We start from the raw sequence: 23,515 nt of genomic DNA, 5'->3' as shown, positions 1-23,515 counted from the left end.
GTGGTCATCAGTAGTTCCTCTGCTGCCAAATACCTCTCTACCATGTCCACTAATTGGTCGGCAGTACCCGGGTTTCCATGGCTCACCCACTTGCGCAGGACCATGGGCAAAGATCTCAAGTAGCGGTCCATGACGACTCTTTCCACCATCTGGGGACCATTTAATGTCTCTGGCTGTAGCCATTTTTTTGTTAGCTGAATAAGGTCGTGCATCTGGGAGCGCGGAGGCTTCTCCATGGCGTACAGCCAACGGTGCACCCGTTGTGCTCGTACTGACAGCGTGACTCCCAGGCGGGTCAGGATCTCAGTCTTTAGTTTATCATAGTCCCGAGCCTCAGCAGGGCTTAAATCAAAGTAAGCTTTTTGGGGCTCACCTGACAGGAAAGGTGCCAGCAGACTGGCCCACTGTGCTTTCGGCCAGTTCTCACGCTCGGCAGTCCTTTCAAACGTGGTCAGATAGGCCTCCACATCATCAGCCTCTGTCATTTTCTGCAGGAAGTGACTGGCTCATATAGAACTAGAGCTGGTTGGAGCACTGACGGCCACATCTCCAACCCGAGCTGCAAGTCTCTGCACCACTTCTGCTAAGGCCTCTCTATCCTGACGCTGTTGCCTGTAAAGTTCATCAACAACTGCCTGCTGTTGTCTCTTATTTTCCTCCATTGCCACCTGCTGCTGTCTGTTGGCCTCCTGCTGTAGTCTCCAATTTTCCTCCATTGCCACCTGCTGCTGTCTGTTGGCCTCCTGCTGAGCCGCTGTAGCTTGCAGCAAGGCTTTAAGCAGATCCTCCATGTCAACAGATTTTTCAGGCGGCTTTGCAGCTGCTTTCACCCAGGACATATATCAAACCCTCAGGGGTGAGTCTCAGTAACTTCACACTGGGCTGTATCTGCATAAACCACCGTTTTCTGCAGGCCTCACAAAGCTGCTGCTTTCACTTATGCGCAGAACGGCCTGCTCGCATTCTCCACCAAGTTGTAACACTGTAGGGGTGCAAGGTGCCTTTTCCTGGGGAATATGGCAGCACGCAGCAGCTGAGGAACAACACAAGTCCAGTTTCTGGTACAACTGACCCCGGCCAGTTTTATTGAAACAGAAAATAAAACAAACCCCAAAATAAAAATACCTTGCCTGTCCGGCACTAACTAAACATAAGATGTTCCTAACTGTCACTAAACAAAACACAGAGTTCTTCAGTACATACTGTATAGCTTACTTGCATCAGAAAGCGTGTCTCTCACACACAGATCCTGCAGCCTTCCCAGGCAGTCTGCCCATACTAATCAGGTTAGAAGCACTATATCACTCTTACACAGCTGAAACCCTGATTAGCCCTCTGTGAGGCCAAAGACCCGAACTGGGCCCAATGTCTAGAACTCGCCTTATCTCTCTCTCAGAGCCTTTACCCAGCTTTTACAGCAAACTGAAAAGGTTCAGACAAAACAAAAAGCATTTTTCCTAGAAGTTAACATTTTCTAAAACATGTAAGACAAGAACCTGGGACAAATATACCTGCCCTCAAACACTATCCCAGTGTTCTTGTCACAATATATATATATATATATAGGTGGTCAGCAAAATTCTGCACTGTCCTCCTACTATATAATACTGCGCACAACTAAAATGCACCACAGGTATGGATGGATAGTATACTTGACGACACAGAGGTAGGTAGAGCAGTGGACTACTGTAACGTACTGCTATATAATATTGGTGGTCACTGGTCAGCAATATTCTGCACTGTCCTCCTATACTACAATGCAGCACAGATATGGAGCGTTTTTCAGGCAGAGAACGTAGATATTTGCAAGCACACTGAGCACAGATATTTGCTAGCACACTGAGCACAGATATTTGCAAGCACACTGAGCACAGATATTTGCAAGCACACTGAGCACAGATATTTGCAAGCACACTGAGCACAGATATTTGCAAGCACACTGAGCACAGATATTTGCAGCACACTGAGCACAGAAACTGAGAGAACACTGCACGTCCTCTCCCTATCATCTCCAATGCACGAGTGAAAATGGCGGCGACGCACGGCTCCTTATATAGAATACGAATCTTGCGAGAATCCGACAGCGGGATGATGACGTTCGGGCGCGCTCGGGTTAACCGAGCAAGGTGGGAGGATCCGAGTCTGCCTCGGAAACATGTAAAATGGGTGAAGTTCGGGGGGGGTTTGGATTCCGAGAAACCGAACCCGCTCATCACTAGTTATTGTGTGTTACTCCATAATGGTAAAACAAAAATTATGCAGTGTTTGTAATGCCAGATTCTCCCCTCTCTCATCTGGCACCTTATCATGTGAGCAAAGTAGTCAGTCATGACAAAATGCTGACACTGTGGGGGAGAGTCACAAGCCCTCCTGGCTGGGGGCTATCAAAAATATGATGTCTGATATGTCATCTTAATTTAACTGCTAATGCCAATAAAACACAAGAACTGCAACAAGCAGTAGCAAGTCTAGCTGTCAGGGCTAATGCCCCCATTCCCTGTGTCTACTACAGGTGCACATAAACGTGCTTTACCTGCACGCCTATCAGATGCTGATGATGATATAATGGATGATGTGGACCCCATAAGTGTGGACTCCACCCCTGCACAGGTTATTGAACCCCTCAATTTGGCTATAAGGGATGTTCTAAAGCTCCCCCTAGAGGATGCTACAAATCAACATTTTTCCTCCCACAGGACAAACTGACGGTCTCTTTTCCTGATTACAAGGAAATAGGGAAATAGATGATTTGTTTAAATTAGCCTGGAAAACTCCTGATAAAAAATATCAGGTGTCAAAACGATTTTTGCATACCTTTCCCTGAAGGCAGAAAGTTCTGGGAAGAATCTCCAGCTGTAGCTGTCTCTCGCCTTTCCAAAAAGGTGGTACTCCCTGCCCCAGGATCCTTTACGGTAAGGGACCCGGGGGATATAAAAATTGAGGCCACACTGAAATATATCTACACTGTTGCAGGGGTATTTCAAAGACCAGTCATTGCAGGTTGCTGGATTACACATGCAATTAATTCCTGGGCTCTTCATATTCAGGAGGGTCTCTCGGGGGATATGATCCTTGTTACTACAGTTACTTTCCTAAAACACATTCAGGACACAGCTTGAGTCCTCTGTGACTCCCTAAAAGATAGTGGCAATATTAATGCTAGAACCACTGCTACGGCTGTATCTGCACGCAGAGCCATATGGTTGCGTCAGTGGATTGCAGACGCTGACTCCAAACGAAATGTGGAATCTCTTCCATTTACAGGTGAATGGCTCTTCAGAGGTGAATTAGACGCATGGATTTCCAAGGTTACTACTGTAAAAACTACGTTTCTTCTCTCTGGGGCTCCGCCTGCTTGATGTACATACCCGGGACTGTCTACCCAGTCCTTTGGGTCCACCAGATTTCGATCTACGGCCAGGGGTTCTTCCAACACAGCTAGAGGCAACAGGTAAGCATAAGAAACCAGCCGTTGCCGGCTGTCAGGAACAGAGCACCAGTTCAGCTTCTGCAAAAGCTTCAGCATGACGGTGCACACCCACCCCGAGAGGATCTCGTGGTGGGAGCTCGGTTATGCCGCTTCAGCCATATCTGGGAAGGTTCCTGCTAGGATGCCTGGGTAAGGGACCTCATCTCTCAGGGTTACAAGCTGGAGTTCGACTTTGCTCCTCCCCAACGATTTTTAAAATCAAGTTTACCTGCTTTGGAAAATATGCGTGTAACGCTGCTACTGGCTATCACAAAGTTGGTCCAGTCCCAGGTCATTGTTCCGGTGCCCCTGTATCGACAAGGTTACTACTCCAGCCTATTCGTAGTACCAAAACCAGACAGGTCTGTGAGACCCATTTTGAATCTGAAGTCCTTGAATCCTTACCTGAAGGTTTTCAAATTCAAGATGGAATCTTTGAGAGCAGTGATCGCAGGCCTGGAACACCAGGAGTTCCTAGTGTCTCTAGATATCAAGGATGCCTACTTCCATATCCCAATGTGGCCTTCTCATCAGGGCCATCTGAGGTTTGCCATGCTGAACGATCACTACCAGTTCCAGGCGTTACCCTATGGCCTGTCTACAGCTCCAAGGGTGTTCACGAAGGTGGTGGCGGAAATGATGTTTCAACTCAGAGTCCAGGAGGTCAATATTGTTCCTTACCTGGACGATCTCCTCCTGATAAAAGCGAGTCCCCCGGGAGCTTCTACTGCTCCATGTAGATCGCACTATCCAAGTTCTGTCTTACCACGGGTGGCTCCTCAATATACAGAAGTCCCACCTGGAACCGTCTCAGCGGCTCCTGTTTCTGGGTATGCTACTAGATACTGTAGCACACAGTGTTCCTCCCAGTGGAAAAAGCGAGAACACTCCAGGAAATGGTTGGCATGGTCCTCAGAACTGCTCGAGTGTCCATTCATCTTTGCATAAACTTATTGGGAAAGATGGTGGCATCGTACGAGGCGATACATTATGGATGGTTCAATGCCAGAACGTTCCAATTGGACATCCTGAACAAGCGGTCCAGTTCCCATCACCGGATGATTCAGCTGTCACCTCAGGCCAGGATTTCTCTCCTGTGGTGGCTACAGTCTTCCAATCTTCTGGAAGGTCGACGCTTCGGGATTCAGGATTGGGTCCTCCTCACGACGGATGCAAGTCTAAGAGCTGTCACCCAGGGGGGCGCAGTTCCAGGGCAGTTGGTCTGCCCAAGAGGCCCTACTTCCGATCAACATTCTGGAACTTCGGGCTTTCTACAATGCTCTGATTCAGGCCTCCCCTCTGCTTAGGAATCTGGCAATCCAGGTTCAGTCAGACAACGCCGCGGCTGTGGCGTATATCATTCGACAAGGAGGGACAAAAAGCAGGGCCTGCATGCAAGAAGTGTCAAGGATTCTCCTCTGGGTCGGAAAGAAATGCAAGAGCACTGTCCGCAATCTGCATTCTGGGAGTGGACAACTGGGAAGCGGACTTCCCGAGTTGCCACGATCTCTAACCAGGGGAGTGGGGACTACACCCTCGGGTGTTTCAACAGATCGACAGATGGGGATGCCCACAGATCGACATGATGGCGTCTCGCCTCAACAGGAAGCTTCGCCACTATTGCTCGTGAACCAGAGACCCTCCGGCGAGCACAGTGGATGCGCTGACATCGCCTTGGTCTTTCCAGCTAGTCTACTTATTTCCTCCGATTCCATTGATCCCAAAGGTTCTCAAGAGGCTCAGGGATCAAGGAATTCAAGCAATCTTGATTGCCCCAGATTGGCCCCGAAGAGCGTGGTACGCGGCTCTTCTGGACTTGTCCGTAGAAGTCCCTTGGCCTCCTCCATTAAGAAGGGATCTTCTTCCCCAAGGACCGTTCATCTACCCGGACTTACGGTGGCTTCGTTTGACTGCATGGAAGTTGAGCGGAACATCCTAGCTCACAAAGGGCTTTCCGAAAAGGTCATTGCCACTATGGTGCAAGCCAGAAAACCTGTTACGTCAAAACACTATCATCATATCTGGCGGAGATATGTCTCCTTGTGTGAGGAACACACACATCCATCTGCAGACTTTAACTTGTGAAGATTCATTAGTTTCCTGCAGGCTGGAGTGGATAAATGCTTACGTCTGGGATCCATTAAGGTCCAGATTTCAGCTCTTTCCGCCGTCTTCCAGAAGAAGTTGGCTCTCTTGCCAGAAGTTCAGACCTTCTTGCAAGGGGTGTTTCACATGCAACCTCCATTTGTGCTGCCTACGGCACCTTGGGATTTGGATGTTATAGGTGTTTGGGTGTTACTTTTTCTGCAGTCCTCCTGGTTTGAACCTCTGATGACGGTGGAAGACAAGTACCTCACGTGGAAGACGGTAATGTTACTGGCCCTGGCTTCTGCTAGACGTGCCTCGGAATTGGGGGGCCTTATCGTGTAAAAGTCCATACTTGGTCTTTTACGAGGACAGAGTGGAGCTCAGGACTAGGCAGCAGTTCCTGCCGAAGGTGGTCTCTACGTTTCACTTGAATCAACCTCCGGAGGCATTGGATGCAGTGTGATCCTTGAAAATCTATGTCAAGAGAACTGCTCGGATCAGAAAGACTGATTCCTTGTTCGTGCTCTATGATGCGCAGAAGAAGGGTTGCCCGGCTTCTAAGCAGTCCATTGCTCGTTGGATTAGGCTGACTATCCAACAGGCCTATGTGTCGGCAGCCTTACCTGTTCCTAAGTCTCTGAAGATCCACTCTACTAGATCGGTAGGGTCTTCCTGGGCGACTGCCCGTGGAGTCTCTGCTTGCAACTATGCCGAGCTGCTACCTGGTCAGGGAAGAACACCTTTGTAAAGTTCTACAAATTTGACACCCTGGCCAAAGAGGATACCCAGTTTGGGCAGGTGGTGCTGCAGATCTCTCCGCACGTTCCCGCCCATTCTGGAAGCGTTGGGACATCCCCATCGTACTAATGTGTCCCCAATCCATATATTATGGATGCTAGAGAAAATAGGATTTTAATACCTACCGGTAAATCCTTTTCTCCATAAGGGATATTGGGCGCCCGTCTCTGTGCGGTGACTTTCTGCAGGCTCTCTGTTCCGTTTTACCTGTTCAGCTGTTGCTGTTATGTTGCTGGCCCGGTTATGTTATGGTGTGCAGGTGTGTAAATCTCACGATACTTATTGTTATGTTCCTTCTCTCAAGTATGTAATTTCTCCTTCGGGCACTGTTTTACCTATGATTGCCTGTAGGAGGGGGCATAGAGGGGAGGAGCCAGCACACCCAGTGAAAGAAATTTAAAGTGCACCACTGGCTAGGTATTAAAATCCTATTTTTTTTCCCACATCATTAGGCACTATATTCACTCCAACGTACTATATTACTACCACTTGTGTGTTATAGTTGAGGGGTGTATTAAGATTTGTGTTGCTATTACCGGTTTAAAACACGTAGTTCACTTACCTTGGTTCCTATTTCCCCCGTTATTCTATATACAGGTGTATGTATGTACGTACGTATATGTGTGTGTATATGTATGTGTGTGTGTGTGTGTGTGTATATGTATATATATATATATATATATATATATATATATATATATATATATATATACATATAATTTATATATATATTACACATACACACACACACACACACACACACACACACACACACACACGTGTATATAGATAGATATATATATATATATATATATATATTATAATATAATGTATTATGTTGCTGCAGGTATTTATGGTGCTGGTTGCCTAATTACTGAAGGTTGCCGTGGTGAGGGAGGCATTCTAATCAACAGTGAAGGTGAAAGGTTTATGGAAAGATATGCTCCTGTAGCTAAAGACTTGGCTTCCCGTGATGTTGTATCCCGTTCTATGACCATTGAGCTCCGTGAAGGAAGGTTTGTAGAAAGCACAAATGTTATTACACGTGTGTGTGTGTGTGTGTGTGTGTGTGTGTGTGTGTATATACGTATGTATGTGTGTGTGTTTATATATATGTGTGTGTGTGTATGTGTGTATATGTATGTGTATATATATATATATATATATATGTGTGTGTGTGTGTGTGTGTGTGTGTGTGTGTGTAGGGTGTAGTACTGGGAGACCGCCGGGCAGCATACCGACGCCGGGATCCCGGCGGGGAGGGGCGAGTGCAGCAAGCAACTTGCGGGCTCGCTACGCTCGTCACGCTGCGGGCTCGGTGGCGACCTGCGGTCGCCACGGGTTCTATTCCCACTCTATGGGTGTCGTGGACACCCACGAGTGGAAATAGTCCCTGTTGGTCGGCATGCCGACCATCGGGATAGTGAGCTGTCGGGCTAGTGGAGGAGGTCATGTGACTGTCGGTCAGCTGACCGGCTGTCACATGAATACCACCCGTGTGTGTATATATGCGTTGTGTGGTTAATTTTGTTTTTATGCTTATATTCTAACAACTAGTTTTCCATATTCCTCATAATTTTACTTCTGCCTTTTTTTAAAGAGGCTGCGGACCAGACAAAGACCACGTCTATCTACAGCTTCACCACCTTCCACCTCAACAGTTGGCTACCCGTCTACCAGGCATCTCAGAGACTGCTATGATATTTGCTGGAGTTGATGTTACCAAGGAGCCCATACCAGTCCTACCCACAGTTCATTATAACATGGGGGGAATCCCAACTAACTATAAGGGACAGGTACAGTAAATATTGTGAGTCCATTTCCTACACGGTCATCCTGCACACTTTGTGTTCAGATATTAAAGGCTACATCTTTATCTTTTTGTTTGCCATGCATTACACTTGGGGACATGGGCAGCATATCTGCCCTCTCTCCAAAAGGTTAGACACAAGTTCACGTCTTTCTGCAAGCCATAGCTTAGAATCCTTAGTGCTGTGCACCTGTGCTAAATTTGCCTTCTGTTCCCTTTTCATTTTTTCTTCTATATTTTTTTTTTCAGACATCCAGTGTTTATTTTGCTTTTGCAGAGGAATATACCTTCTGAAGAGTCACTAGTCACATCCAAGTGGTACTTCCTTTACCCAAGCTACCTCCAGCAGTAATATCTGTGTCCTTGCTAATAGAAAGACTTCTGGTTTGCTTGCTCTCACTACTTAACCAAGCAGCCTATTAGTCAGGTGTATCTATGCTTAACTAAATCCCTAACTTTCTTTCTCTTACGTCCTAGAGGATGCTGGGGTCCACATTAGTGCCATGGGGTATAAACGGGTCCACCAGGAGCCATTGGCACTTTAAGAGTTTGAGAGTGTGGGCTGGCTCCTCCCTCTATGCCCCTCCTACCAGACTCAGTTTAGAAAATGTGCCCGGAGGAGCTGGTCACAGATAGGGGAGCTCTACAGATCTTCTTTAGTAAAATTTATTTTAGAGTTTATTATTTCTCTAACGTCCTAAGTGGATGCTGGGACTCCGTCCGGACCATGGGGGATAGCGGCTCCGCAGGAGACAGGGCACAAAAATAAAGCTTTAGGATTAGGTGGTGTGTACTGGCTCCTCCCCCTATGACCCTCCTCCAAGCCTCAGTTAGGTTTTTGTGCCCGTCCGAGCAGGGTGCAATCTAGGTGGCTCTCCTAAAGAGCTGCTTAGAAAAAGTTTTTTAGGTTTCTTATTTTCAGTGAGTCCTGCTGGCAACAGGCTCACTGCTTCGAGGGACTTAGGGGAGAGAATTTCAACTCACCTGCGTGCAGGATGGATTGGATTCTTAGGCTACTGGACACCATTAGCTCCAGAGGGAGTCGGAACACAGGTCTCACCCTGGGGTTCGTCCCGGAGCCGCGCCGCCGACCCCCCTTACAGATGCTGAAGATTGAAGGTCCGGAAACAGGCGGCAGAAGGCTCTTCAGTCTTCATGAAGGTAGCGCACAGCACTGCAGCTGTGCGCCATTGTTGTCACACACTTCACACCAAGCGGTCACGGAGGGTGCAGGGCGCTGCTGGGGGCGCCCTGGGCAGCAATATTTTAATACCTTATGGCAAAAGAATACATCACATATAGCCATTAAGGCTATATGTATGTATTTAACCCATGCCAGTTATCTAAATCTACGGGAGGAAAGCCCGCCGAAATAGGGGGCGGGGCTTATTCTCCTCAGCACACAGCGCCATTTTCCTGCTCAGCTCCGCTGTGAGGAAGGCTCCCAGGACTCTCCCCTGCACTGCACTACAGAAACAGGGTAAAACAGAGAGGGGGGGCATTTTTTGGCGATATATTGGATATATTTAAGCTGCTATAAGGAACAACACTTATATAAGGTTGTTCCCATATATATTATAGCGCTTGGGTGTGTGCTGGCAAACTCTCCCTCTGTCTCCCCAAAGGGCTAGTGGGGTCCTGTCTTCGATAAGAGCATTCCCTGTGTGTCTGCTGTGTGTCGGTACGTGTGTGTCGACATGTATGAGGACGATGTTGGCGTGGAGGCAGAGCAATTGCCGATAATGGTGATGTCACCCCCCAGGGAGTCAACACCGGAATGGATGGCTTTGTTTATGGAATTACGTGATAATGTCAGCACATTACAAAAATCAGTTGACGACATGAGACGGCCGGCAAACCAGTTAGTACCTGCCCAGGCGTCTCAGACACCGTCAGGGGCTGTAAAGCGCCCTTTACCTCAGTCGGTCGACACAGACCCAGACACAGACACTGAATCTAGTGTCGACGGTGATGAAACAAACGTATTTTCAAGTAGGGCCACACGTTATATGATGACGGCAATGAAGGAGGCTTTGCATATCTCTGATACTACAAGTACCACAAAAAGGGGTATTATGTGGGGGGGTGAAAAAACTACCTGTAGTTTTTCCTGAATCAGAGGAATTAAATGATGTATGTGATGAAGCGTGGGTTAACCCAGATAGAAAAATGCTAATTTCAAAAAAGTTATTAGCATTATACCCTTTCCCGCCAGAGGTTAGGGCGCGCTGGGAAACACCCCCTAGGGTGGATAAGGCGCTCACACGCTTATCAAAACAAGTGGCGTTACCGTCTCCTGATACGGCCGCCCTCAAGGATCCAGCAGATAGGAGGCTGGAAACTACCCTAAAAAGTATATACACACATACTGGTGTTATACTGCGACCAGCCATCGCCTCAGCCTGGATGTGCAGTGCTGGGGTCGTCTGGTTGGATTCCCTGACTGAAAATATTGATACCCTGGATAGGGACAGTATTTTATTGACTATAGAGCAATTAAAGGATGCTTTCCTTTATATGCGAGATGCGCAGAGAGATATTTGCACTCTGGCATCGAGAGTAAATGCGATGTCCATATCTGCCAGAAGGAGTTTATGGACGCGACAGTGGTCAGGTGATGCGGATTCCAAACGACATATGGAAGTATTGCCGTATAAAGGGGAGGAATTATTTGGCGTCGGTCTATCGGATCTGGTGGCTACGGCAACTGCCGGAAAATCCACTTTTTTACCTCAGACCCCCTCCCAACAGAAAAAGACACCGTCTTTTCAGCCGCAGTCCTTTCGTTCCTATAAGAACAAGCGGACAAAAGGACAGTCATATCTGCCTCGGGGCAGAGGAAGGGGTAAGAGAGGGCAGCAAGCAGCCCCTGCCCAGGAACAGAAGTCCTCCCAGGGTTCTGCAAAGCCCTCAGCATGACGCTGGGGCCTTACAAGCGGACTCAGGAACGGTGGGGGGTCGACTCAAGAATTTCAGCGCACAGTGGGCTTGCTCACAGGTGGACCCCTGGATTCTGCAGGTAGTATCTCAGGGTTACAGGTTGGAATTCGAGAAGTCTCCCCCTCGCAGGTTCCTAAAGTCTGCTTTGCCAACGTCTCCCTCAGACAGGGCGACGGTATTGGAAGCCATTCACAAGCTGTTTGCTCAGCAGGTGATAGTCAAGGTACCCCTCCTACAACAGGGAAAGGGGTATTACTCCACGCTATTTGTGGTACCGAAGCCGGACGGCTCGGTAAGACCTATTCTAAATCTCAAATCTTTGAACCTGTACATACAAAAATTCAAGTTCAAGATGGAGTCACTCAGAGCAGTGATAGCGAATCTGGAAGAAGGGGACTTTATGGTGTCCCTGGACATAAAGGACGCTTACCTGCATGTCCCAATTTGCCCTTCACATCAAGGGTACCTCAGGTTCGTGGTGCAAAACTGTCATCAGTTTCAGACGCTGCCGTTTGGACTGTCCACGGCACCTCGGGTCTTTACCAAGGTAATGGCCGAAATGATGATCCTTCTACGAAGAAGAGGCGTATTAATTATCCCTTACTTGGACGATCTCCTGATAAGGGCAAGATCCAGAGAACAGCTGGAAGACGGAGTAGCACTAACCCAACTAGTGCTGCAACAACACGGGTGGATTCTGAATTTTCCAAAATCTCAGTTGACCCCGACGACACGTCTGCTGTTCCTGGGAATGATTCTGGACACGGTTCAGAAAAAGGTGTTTCTTCCGGAGGAGAAAGCCAGGGAGTTATCCGAACTTGTCAGGAACCTCCTAAAACCAGGGACAGTGTCTGTGCATCAATGCACAAGAGTCCTGGGAAAGATGGTGGCTTCTTACGAAGCGATTCCATTCGGCAGATTCCACGCACAAACTTTTCAGTGGGATCTGCTGGACAAATGGTCCGGATCGCATCTGCAGATGCATCAGCGGATAACCTTATCGCCACGGACAAGGGTGTCTCTGCTGTGGTGGTTGCAGAGTGCTCATCTGTTAGAGGGCCGCAGATTCGGCATACAGGACTGGGTCCTGGTGACCACGGATGCCAGTCTGAGAGGCTGGGGAGCGGTCACACAAGGAAGAAACTTCCAGGGAGTATGGTCAAGCCTGGAGATGTCTCTTCACATAAATATACTGGAGCTAAGAGCGATTTACAATGCTCTAAGTCTGGCAAAACCCCTGCTTCAGGGTCAGCCGGTGTTGATCCAGTCGGACAACATCACGGCAGTCGCCCACGTAAACAGACAGGGCGGCACAAGAAGCAGGACAGCAATGGCAGAAGCTGCAAGGATTCTTCGCTGGGCGGAAGATCATGTGATAGCACTGTCAGCAGTATTCATTCCGGGAGTGGACAACTGGGAAGCAGACTTCCTCAGCAGACACGATCTACACCCGGGAGAGTGGGGACTTCATCCAGAAGTCTTCCACATGATTGTGAACCGTTGGGAAAAACCAATGGTGGATATGATGGCGTCCCGCCTCAACAAAAAACTGGACAGGTATTGCGCCAGGTCAAGAGATCCTCAGGCAATAGCTGTGGACGCTCTGGTAACACCGTGGGTGTTCCAGTCGGTGTATGTGTTCCCTCCTCTGCCTCTCATACCAAAAGTACTGAGAATTATACGGCAAAAGGGAGTAAGAACGATACTAGTGGCTCCGGATTGGCCAAGAAGAACTTGGTACCCGAAACTTCAAGAGATGCTCACGGAGGATCCGTGGCCTCTACCTCTAAGACGGGACCTGCTTCAGCAGGGACCGTGTCTATTCCAAGACTTACCGCGGCTGCGTTTGACGGCATGGCGGTTGAACGCCGAATTCTAAAGGAAAAAGGCATTCCGGAAGAGGTCATTCCTACACTGGTAAAAGCCAGGAAGGAGGTGACTGCACAACATTATCACCGCATTTGGAGGAAATATGTTGCGTGGTGTGAGGCCAGGAAGGCCCCCACGGAGGAATTTCGACTGGGTCGATTCCTACATTTCCTGCAAACAGGATTGTCTATGGGCCTCAAATTGGGGTCCATTAAGGTTCAAATTTCGGCCCTGTCGATTTTCTTCCAAAAAGAATTGGCTTCAGTTCCTGAAGTCCAGACTTTTGTAAAAGGAGTACTACATATACAGCCCCCGGTTGTGCCCCCAGTGGCTCCGTGGGATCTTAATGTAGTCTTGGATTTTCTCAAATCCCATTGGTTTGAGCCGCTCAAATCGGTGGAGCTGAAGTATCTTACATGGAAAGTAACCATGCTACTGGCCCTGGCTTCAGCCAGGAGAGTATCAGAATTGGCGGCTTTATCATATAAGAGCCCATATCTGATTTTCCATACGGACAGGGCAGAACTGCGGACGCGTCCTCATTTTCTGCCTAAGGTGGTGTCAGCGTTTCACCTGAACCAACCTATTGTGGTGCCTGCGGCTACTAACGAGTTGGAGGATTCCAAGTTGTTGGACGTGGTCCGGGCATTGAAAATATATATTTCAAGAACGGCGGGAGTCAAAAAGTCTGACTCACTGCTTATATTGTATGCACCCAACAAGATGGGTGCTCCTGCTTCTAAGCAGACGATTGCTCGTTGGATTTGTAGCACAATTCAACTTGCACATTCTGTGGCAGGCTTGCCACAACCTAAATCTGTCAAGGCCCATTCCACAAGGAAAGTGGGCTCATCCTGTGCGGCTGCCCGGGGAGTCTCGGCATTACAACTCTGCCGAGCTGCTACTTGGTCAGGGGCAAACACGTTTGCAAAATTCTACAAATTTGATACCCTGGCTGAGGAGGACCTTGAGTTCTCTCATTCGGTGCTGCAGAGTCATCCGCACTCTCCCGCCCGTTTGGGAGCTTTGGTATAATCCCCATGGTCCTGACGGAGTCCCAGCATCCACTTAGGACGTTAGAGAAAATAAGAATTTACTTACCGATAATTCTATTTCTCGTAGTCCGTAGTGGATGCTGGGCGCCCATCCCAAGTGCGGATTGTCTGCAATACTTGTACATAGTTATTGTTACAAAAAATCGGGTTGTTATTTGTTGTGAGCCGTCTGTTCAGAGGCTCCTACGTTTGTCATACTGTTAACTGGGTTCAGATCACAAGTTATACGGTGTGATTGGTGTGGCTGGTATGAGTCTTACCCGGGATTCAATATCCTTCCTTATTGTGTACGCTCGTCCGGGCACAGTATCCTAACTGAGGCTTGGAGGAAGGTCATAGGGGGAGGAGCCAGTACACACCACCTAATCCTAAAGCTTTATTTTTGTGCCCTGTCTCCTGCGGAGCCGCTATCCCCCATGGTCCTGACTGAGTCCCAGCATCCACTACGGACTACGAGAAATAGAATTATCGGTAAGTAAATTCTTATTTTTACAGGGAGGCTGCTGGCAACAGCCTCCCTGCATTGTGGGACTGAGGGGGGGGGTGTAGTGTCCGCCCTGCGGGGTCTGAGCCACTATCTCCGCTGACAGGACACTGAGCTCCTGAAGGGATAGAACGTTCCCCGCCAAAGGGGATCGCTGAACCCGGCAGTATGCCGCCACCCCCTTACAGAGCCAGAAGATCAGTGGCGAGTGAGTCACCAGCCCCCCTAGCAAGTGGGGAGCTGGTGTGAAGATGGCGGCAACAAGGTATGGAGCGCAATACTAACTGCGCTCCGGTGCTCAGCAGTACATTGTGCGGCGCTGTGAGGGGTGCCCTGAGCCAGCGCCCACACCCTACACTGACCTCTCAAGCCTGTCGGGGTCTAGGTATTGCTGCCAGCACAATTCCTCAGGCCAGTATAATCTCCAGAAGAGCGGGAAGACAGTGCCATTAAGGGGGCGGAGCTTCTCAGAGCGGACCCAGCAGCGTTCAGCGCCATTTTCCTACCTGCAGAAACCCTGTCAGTGAAGAGCAGTCCCTCCACAGCAACTCCAGCTATCTCTTACTGTACCAGGGGGTTGTAGAAGGGGGGGGAGGCTGTGTAAAGACTGTGTAACCTATTAAGGTGCACAGTCGGCGCTGGTTGGGGTCTCTCTATACCATTGAAAGCGCTGTGTGTGGGTTGGCTCCAATCTCTATGTCTCTCTTGCCATTTTTGGGGGTGAAACTCTGTCTAGTCTCCCGTGTGTGTGTGTGTGTGTGTGTGTGTGTGTGGAGTGTCTGTGGTCTCCATTTAGCTATGTCCAGGGACTCTGTGTCATATGCTGCAGAGGATATGTCCTCTCAGGATGATCTCATTCCATGTAATCAATCCTGATTACATGGAATGAGATCATCCTGAGAGGACTATTTTAGCGTAGATACCAGCAAGGGAGCCTGAATGGTTATCCTCTATCAAATCTATGATAACTCAGATTTGTACTAGGTTTGCACAGAATGAATCTGCAACTCAGGTTTTACAGAACTTTATGGCAGTTTGGTCCGTTTCTGTTACCTCAGGACCCCCTCTGTAGGTTCCCACAAACGTGCTCTTGCCCAGATTATGCAAGATGACACGGATACCGATTCTGACACGGCAGATGGTGATGGGGATGTGCTGCGGGGGTGCTGCATCTCTTGCAAAAGGGGTGCAGTTGATGATAGAGGCTATCAGGGACGTGTTGAATATTGCTGATACAACACCTGAGCAGGTTGAGGAGGCTTACTTCACTGACCAGAAAGCCTCGCTAACCTTCCCTGCGTCCAAAGAATTAAATGCTATTTTTGAAAAAGCATGGGAAAACCCAGAGAAAAAATTCCAGATCCCTAGAAAGGTTCTGGTTGCTTTCCCCGTCCCTGAGGAGGATAGGAAAAAATGGGAAAACACACCCATAGTGGACACATCTGTATCCAGACTCTCCAAAAAGGTGGTTTTATTTGTCCCAGGATCTACCGCCTTAAAAGAGATGGCTGATCGCAAAATTGATACTACGCTCAAATCTATATACACTGCTTCAGGGGCGATACTACGGCCTACTATTGCCGGTGCATGGATTTCCAAAGCTATAGTTAAGTGGTCAGCCACGTTACTTGAGGATTTGGATACAATGGATAAAAGTGACGTTGAATTGTTTTCACGTAACATTCAGGATTCTGCAGGATTTATGGTGGAATCCATGAAGGACCTGGGTTCAATGGCTGCAGGAATATCTTCCATGTCTGTCTCAGCTCGTCGAGGACTGTGGCTGCGCCAGTGGTCTGCCGACGTGGAATCCCGGAGAGGTGTGGAGACCCTACCCTACACAGGTCAGGCTCTCTTTGGGGAAGCGTTGGATGCGTGGCTCTCCATGGCTACAGCGGGTAAGTCACCTTTTCTCCCCTGAGCTGCACCTGCTACAAAGTAACCGTTTTCTTCAGCTGCATCACAGTCCTTTTGGGTTGCTAAAACAAGAAAGGCCAAAGCGTCCAACACCTTCTTTAGAGGAGGTCGACCAAAATCCAAGAAACCTGCTGCTGCAGGTTCCCAGGAACGGAAGCCTGCTTCAGGTACGCCAAAGTCCTCAGCATGACGGTGGACCGCGCGGCTTGAAGGTAGGGCCGGTGGGGGCCAGACTCAGACATTTCAGTCACGTCTGGGTGTCGCCTGGCCTGGATCCCTGGGTACAAGGTAATGTGTCCCATGGATACCGGCTGCAATTTCAGGATCTCCCTCCTCACCAGTTCTTCAAATCAAGCTTTCCAGCTTTGCCAGCAGACAGGGCTACCCTATAGGGAGCCATCCAGAAGTGTGGAAGCACAGGTTATTGTACCAGTTCCTCCCCAGATGCAACACAACGGTTACTATTTGAACCTTTTCGTTGTACCAAAACTGGATAGTTCGGTCAGGTCCATTCTGAACTTAAAATCACTAAAACCCTTTCTGGGGGAGTTCATGTTCAGACTGGAGTCTCTATGGACGGTGATATCCGGTCTGGAGGAGGGGGAATTCCTGGTACCCCTGGATATCAAGGATGCGTACCTCCTACGTTCCGATTTGGCAGCCGCATCAGGCTTATCTACGATTCGCACTGTTGGACTGTCATTTTCAATCCCAGGCCCTGCCATTCGGCCTCTCCGCAGCACCGAGTGTATTCACCAAGGGGATGGCGGAAATGATGGTTCTCCGCAGACACGGGGTGAACATAATTCCATATCTGGACGATCTGCTGATAAAGGCATCGTCCAAGGAGAAGCTGTAACAGTCCATAGCTCTCACGACCCAACTTCTCAAGGAACATGGGTGGTCATTCCGAGTTGATCGCAGCCAGCAACTTAGCTGCTGTTGCGATCAATGGTCCACGCCTATGGGGGAGTGTATTTTAGCTTAGCAGGGCTGCGATCTCTTGTGCAGCCCTGCTAAGCTAAAAAAAATTCAAGCAGAAGTAGACTAGGGCTGGACATACCCTGTGCGATGGATCCAGCGATGATGGGCCCGGCTTTGACGTCATACCTCTGCCCTCCGTTGTCCTGGACACGCCTGCGTTTTACTCACCCTTCGAGGAAAACTGTTTCCAACGGTCCTGATCTGCCCATCCACGCCTCCTTCCTGTCAATCTTCTTAGCGATCGCCGCTGTCGCCGGGCAACGTCGAGCACGCGCACAGCAGCTGCCGCGCATGCGCATTGCACACCCATTCGCACCGCAGTGAAAAACCGCTGTGTGCGAATGGGTCGGAATGACCCCCCCTGATTGGATCCTGAATCTTCCAAAATCACATTAGGAACCAACCAGGAGGTTGTCATTTCTGGGAATGATCCTTGACACGGAAGTGCAGAGGGCGTTTCTTCCAGAGAAAAAAGCGTTTGTGATGCAAACAATGGTCCGGGATGTCCTGAAGCCAGCCCAGGTGTCGGTTCATCAGTGCATTTGCCTTCTGGGGAAGATGGTGGCCTCTTATGAGGCTCTGCAGAACGTGAGGTTTCATGCTCGGTCCTTCCAACTGGATCTCCTGGACAAATGGTCTGGATCTCATCTACACATGCACCAGAGAATACGTCTGTCGCCAAAGGCCAGGATCTCACTCCTCTGGTGGTTGCAATTACCTCACCTTCTGGAGGGCCGCAGGTTTGGGAGTCAGGACTGGGACCTTCTAACCACGGATGCAAGTCGCTGGGGCGCAGTCACTCAAGGGAAAACCTTTCAAGGAAGGTGGTCAAGTCTGGATTCGGCCTGCTGATAAACATTCTGGAATTAAGAGCCATCTACAACGGTCTTCTCCAAGCGGCCCATCTTCTGAGAAATCGGCCCAGTCAAGTGCAGTCGGACAGTGTAATGACAGTGGCTTACATAAACCGACAGGGCGGAATGAAGAGCAGAGCTGCAATGTCTGAGGTAACAAGAATCATCCTCTGGGTGGAAAAACGCGCGTTGGCACTGTCGGCAATCTTCATTCCAGGAGTAGACAACTGGGAAGCGGACTTCCTCAGCAGACGCGATCTCCATCCATTTGCTCACAAAAGCTGGAAAATTGACAAAATGGTAATTTGGATAATTTAGTTAAATCAAACTGATTTAACCAATTTATCTGAACGTCCATTTTTGTCTATTTTCGAGTGTTTGAGAGCAAATGGTTAATTGTCATTTGCTCCCATACATTACCAGATTTCCGTTCCAACCACAAAGATTGGAAAGATAATTTTATAGTGTTTATCCAGCATAAGTTTTTCTCCTTCCTAAATCTGGGGGACACTTTTAGACCAGTGGTTCTCAAACTCGGTCCTCAGGACCCCACACAGTGCATGTTTTGCAGGTAACCCAGCAGGTGCACAGGTGTATTAATTACTCACTGACACATTTTAAAAGGTCTGCAGGTGGAGCTAATTATGTCACTTGTGATTCTGTGAGGAGACCTGCAAAACATGCACCGTGTGGGGTCCTGAGGACCGAGTTTGAGAACCTGTGTTTTAGACCATGGGATTAGTGAGGGTTGAGGAGCCAACACTTAATATGTAAACTTTTTTTTTTTTAGGTATACAGTATAAGGGCAGGGATAATTTTTTTTTATAACCCTCGGCCTTCTGGCTGGGACTTGTTTGTTTATTTATTTTTCACGTGTGTTTGCACTTTTTTTGCACTTCACCACACCTTTTTATGTGTTTCGTGTGTGTGTTCACATTTTGGCGGGGTTTTGGTGAGACTTATGGGCCACCCTCTCCCCATGTAGCCGAGGCCCCCTCCTTTTGGGGAGGGCTGAAAGTTTTTTTTTTTTTCTGTTTCTTGGGGGGAAGTTTCGGCTAACCCCGGGGTGAAAGGGACGACCGCGAGCCTTGAGGCGGAGGGCAGTGTGAAGACCATTGCCCTATAAGGGGCCTTTTGGCTTCGAGGGTTGGGGACTAGAGGGGTCCCTCTGCGCTTCGGCAAGGGGGTACCTGAAGATCCTTTTTCCCCTCAGTAGCCCTTTTGGCTCTGACGGGTTGGGGAGTAACGGGGTCCTTCTCCTTTTGGAGATGGTCCAAGTACCTATGCCCCCAGCACGGTTTTTGCACAGACCACTGGGTGATGAAGCCATGCACCTCGGGCTTCAAGTAAAAAAATTTTTTATACAGTATAAGCTCCTCTCCTCAAACCCATTCCTCAGTTTTTATTAAGTTCTGAAGAAGCTGGGTCAGCAGCACTAGGTTAGCTGGCATACTTTTTTTATTTTTTACTTTTAAACTTGCACTAATTTTTTCCCCCCCTTTATCAGGTAACCGGTTGATAGATAGACAGTGTCTAGTTAGACAGTCAATAGATAGACACCATATGTTAGACAGACTTTAGGTCAAAAGGTCGACGCGGTCTAAAGGTCGACATGAAAATGGTCGACATGAAAAAAGGAGACAAATGTTTTTGTTTTGTTTTTTTAACATGTGTTTGGACTATTTCATACCTTCTCTATCCATTTTGGCATAGAGTTGGTTATAAACCTTGAGGCGAGCCACCGAGCCCGAAGCGTGCCCAGCAAGGGTATGCCTTTCTACAATTGGGGGTCCCAGATGACAAAACTATCCACACAAACCACAAAAATGCAAAAAAAGTGGTGTCTACTTTTTTGTGTCGACCATTTTCACGTCAACGTTTTGACCCTGACAATCTTTTGACCCTGTCTACCTTTTTTCATGTTGACCTTTTGACCCTGTCGACCTAATGGATCTAACACAATGGTTCCCAAACTGTGTGCCGTGGCACCCTGGGGTTCCTCAGGATACTAGCAGGGGTGCCTTGGATTGGTGGTCCAGGATCAATTCAAACTATTTCTTGTCAAAGTAATTGACAAAACCAGTGCTTGTGCCTGCCAATTATAAAATACGAGGACAAACAGAAGCAAATATTGTCCCGCACCACACTAAAGAAACTAAGGATGACACATAAACATAAATTACTTATTGTTTTCTAAGATTCTCAATAAGAAACTTTTGGCCTAAGGGTGCCGTGAAAAAATTCTGATACTCTAGGGCGCCATGATTCAAAAAAGTTTGGGAACCACTGCTCTAACATATGGTGTCTATCTATTGACTGTCTAACTAGACACTGTCTATCTATCAACCCACACCCCTCTATCATCCCATTTCTTCCTACCATCGTCAAGTCCTCTCCTTACCTGAAGCAACCAGAGTTGTGCTCTGGACTGCTATGAAACAAATGCATATTTCCTTAGCCATGGGGTTGGTGGAGTCAGAGGATGAGTAGTGGTGGCTGCTTTGTTTCAGTCTAAGATTTCTGGCTTAGCAATTGTGACTAGACAACACAGAAGTAGCATACATAAATCACCATGGGATAACAAAAAGGTCCCTGCCAATTAGAGAAGCGTTTCAGATCCTGCCTTGGGCAAAGATCCATGTACCAACAATATCTGCAATATTTATTCCAGGAATAGAGAATTGGAAGGCAGACTTTCTAAGGCTATGTACACATCAGTGTGATGTCTGCACAATGCAACATCGCCTGCGACGGGACCTCAACATTGGCAAGTGCATACACATTTGCCGATGTCTGCTGCAATGAGTTTTTATCCCAGCTTTCTATGACTTTTCTGGGCAGAGATATTGCATTTACCCCAAACGTCCACAACAGTGAAAAATGTCATACGCCATGATACATAAATGGCCGCCATCTTCATATGAAGGTAAATAAAAATAAAGTAATGGTGGTTTCTGACTACTAACTTACAGGGGTCACCACACACACAAAAAAAAAAAATAGTCAAACAACCAATGAATTTAATTCTGGACCATTTCTTATGGCTTGACCCCACAGAGAGTCAAGGTATAACCTTGAATAAGACTGTTATAGTAGTACCCCATACACCAGTATAGAAATACTACTCTCACTGTTGAGCTTTCTTTGTGCTAAAATATAATGGTCTTGTGGGTTGTCCATCATTGCCCTGATGTTAATTTCACATATCGTGATGGACTATACATTTTGTAAGGTAAAAGATAGAACATAATTCCTAAGAATGAGGAAAACGGTCACCAAAGACAGATTTAGTTGGAATTAAACGGTTTGCTTTCAGAAATTGTCAAGAGTGTTTTTCTCTGGAGACTCACTAGAGGAAAAAAACATCCAGCCTACACTGCATATGTAATGGATTTTTAAAACTACCCAATCTACATCTTCTGACTCATTTTGCCACAAATAAAAATTAAGTCTCTCTTTCTCTCTCTCTCTCTTTTTTTTTCTTTTTCTCCTCCTTACTGGTCTTTTACCTCTAGTCTTGATATAATACCCTACCATATCAGATGGGGGTATATTTACTAAAGTCTATAAAAATGAATAGTGGAGGTGTTGCCCTTAACAACTAATATTCTCTTTATTATTTCTCTTTTTAATCCTAGAAAATTAAAAGGATCTGATTGCTTGCTATGTGCAACACCTCCACTTGTCTGATTTAGAAGCTTTAGTAAATCTTCCCTGTTGCCTGTATCCTGTGTTTGTTCCAACCTTAGCTAAAGCCTATAACCTCTCCAATGTCTTTATGATTATTCAACCTAGTGGTGGTTACTCCTATTCTGAAAAACAAAACAAAAAAAACCTGTGACCCAAATGGTCTCTTAATTTACTGTCCCATTTTTCTGCTCTATTGCCCCTCCAAGCTTCTTGAGAGGCTTCCGTACACTCTCATCATATTTTGCCTAACCCATTTCAGTCAGGCTTTCATTCCCAATGCATCACAGAGACTGTACAGACTAAGGAGTCAATGATCAGTCTAATGAATCGCTTATAATTCTGTTAGATCTCTCTACTACACTTCACACTGTTGCATACTCTCTATTAATACAAACATTTACAATCTGTATTTATTCAGGTCAGAGTCCTATCCTGGTTATCATCCTACCTAACAAGTCGCTCTTTTATACTCCTTTCATACATAAACCCTGGCTTGAACCTGACTCGGACCTTGGGCACAGAACACGGGTTGAAGCTGGGGTTTAATATTAGTGTTTATTTCTCTGGATCTACCACTTGTGAAGGGCAGGGCTCCTTATGATGGTCATTATCCAGTTTTGTTCTGTACTGTCAGCAAATAACCATTTGGATTTTCTTTAACCAGACTTTCATAGAACAATTAACAAAGACAGAAATTTAGTCTTTCACACACTTCAAGATCTTTCTTTATGCAAAGTGTTTTGGTAGGTGCCAGTCTTAAGCACTCGGCTCTCCAAGCAGCAGTGCCCTTGTGTTTCTCTGACTAGCTGCCTCCTGATCTGTTTTACATTTTTTCACTGTTATTTTAGCAATTTCCTTAAGAAAATTTGAGTTTTGGTGTTAATGGGGCACAGGATTGTACTCCATAACTGGGAATTGTTCCTGCAGTATTTTTGCTTGTAAATGTTATGTTGATGTTGATGTTGCTGTGTCCCCCTTTTTTTTTTCTTTTCTTCATTTTTTTGTAGCTTTTGACAGTTAACTGAGCAGTTAGTGACATTTCTGAGATTGTGCCTACAAAAGAGGCAGAGTTAGATTTGACAGAAACCATGTATGGTTCTCTTCTGAAAGGTGAACATTTATTACAAATATCAGTTTTGGAGTAGGTGTGAGAATAAAACACTCCTGTAATGTTTCTATTTACAGAGGCAATTTCTGCTCTTGAAGTATCCTGTAATGATAATTCTTCATGTGTAAATTGCACCACCCAGTGAGCAAAGCATCCTACAATGTTACCGATAAAAAGGCCGGTTGCTTCATATTGGAAAACTACATTGTGCAGCACTAAGTATTTATACAGTATAAGTATTTGATAATTACACACACAGTTTCACAACAGTATGTTATTGTAGGCATGTGACTGAGGTGTACAGATTGAGCTACAGATAAAACGGTTATATTGGTCTTTAAAAGCCCCTTATGTACTTAAATGTTTTAAATGTATCCATGTTGCCTGTTCTTTTCTTTTGAAACGTACAGAACATTTTGTAATCTTGACTGATCTGGAATTCATTTACT

At 47.1% G+C, this 23,515-nt stretch overlaps 1 protein-coding gene and 1 long non-coding RNA gene across 2 annotated transcripts in view; both read left to right on the top strand.

Moving 5' to 3' along the window:
- SDHA (succinate dehydrogenase complex flavoprotein subunit A) overlaps positions 1–23,515 on the top strand; it is a 294,640-nt gene that overhangs the window by 165,013 nt on the left and 106,112 nt on the right. Inside the window, exons 8-9 of the mRNA XM_063922780.1 lie at positions 7,203–7,371; positions 7,956–8,151. Of these exons, the coding sequence (XP_063778850.1) occupies positions 7,203–7,371; positions 7,956–8,151 (365 nt within the window). The remainder of the gene's footprint in view (positions 1–7,202; positions 7,372–7,955; positions 8,152–23,515) is intronic.
- Positions 8,169–23,513, top strand: LOC134927807 (uncharacterized). Its single transcript, XR_010177738.1, has 3 exons — positions 8,169–8,483; positions 20,940–21,194; positions 23,144–23,513. It is a non-coding gene; the product is annotated as an uncharacterized LOC134927807 (long non-coding RNA).

The sequence above is a fragment of the Pseudophryne corroboree genome, chromosome 5 (assembly GCF_028390025.1).
Source record: "Pseudophryne corroboree isolate aPseCor3 chromosome 5, aPseCor3.hap2, whole genome shotgun sequence".
NCBI lineage: Eukaryota > Metazoa > Chordata > Amphibia > Anura > Myobatrachidae > Pseudophryne > Pseudophryne corroboree.
Note: the sequence above shows the minus strand (reverse complement) of the source record. Positions and strands in the feature narration are given on the sequence as shown.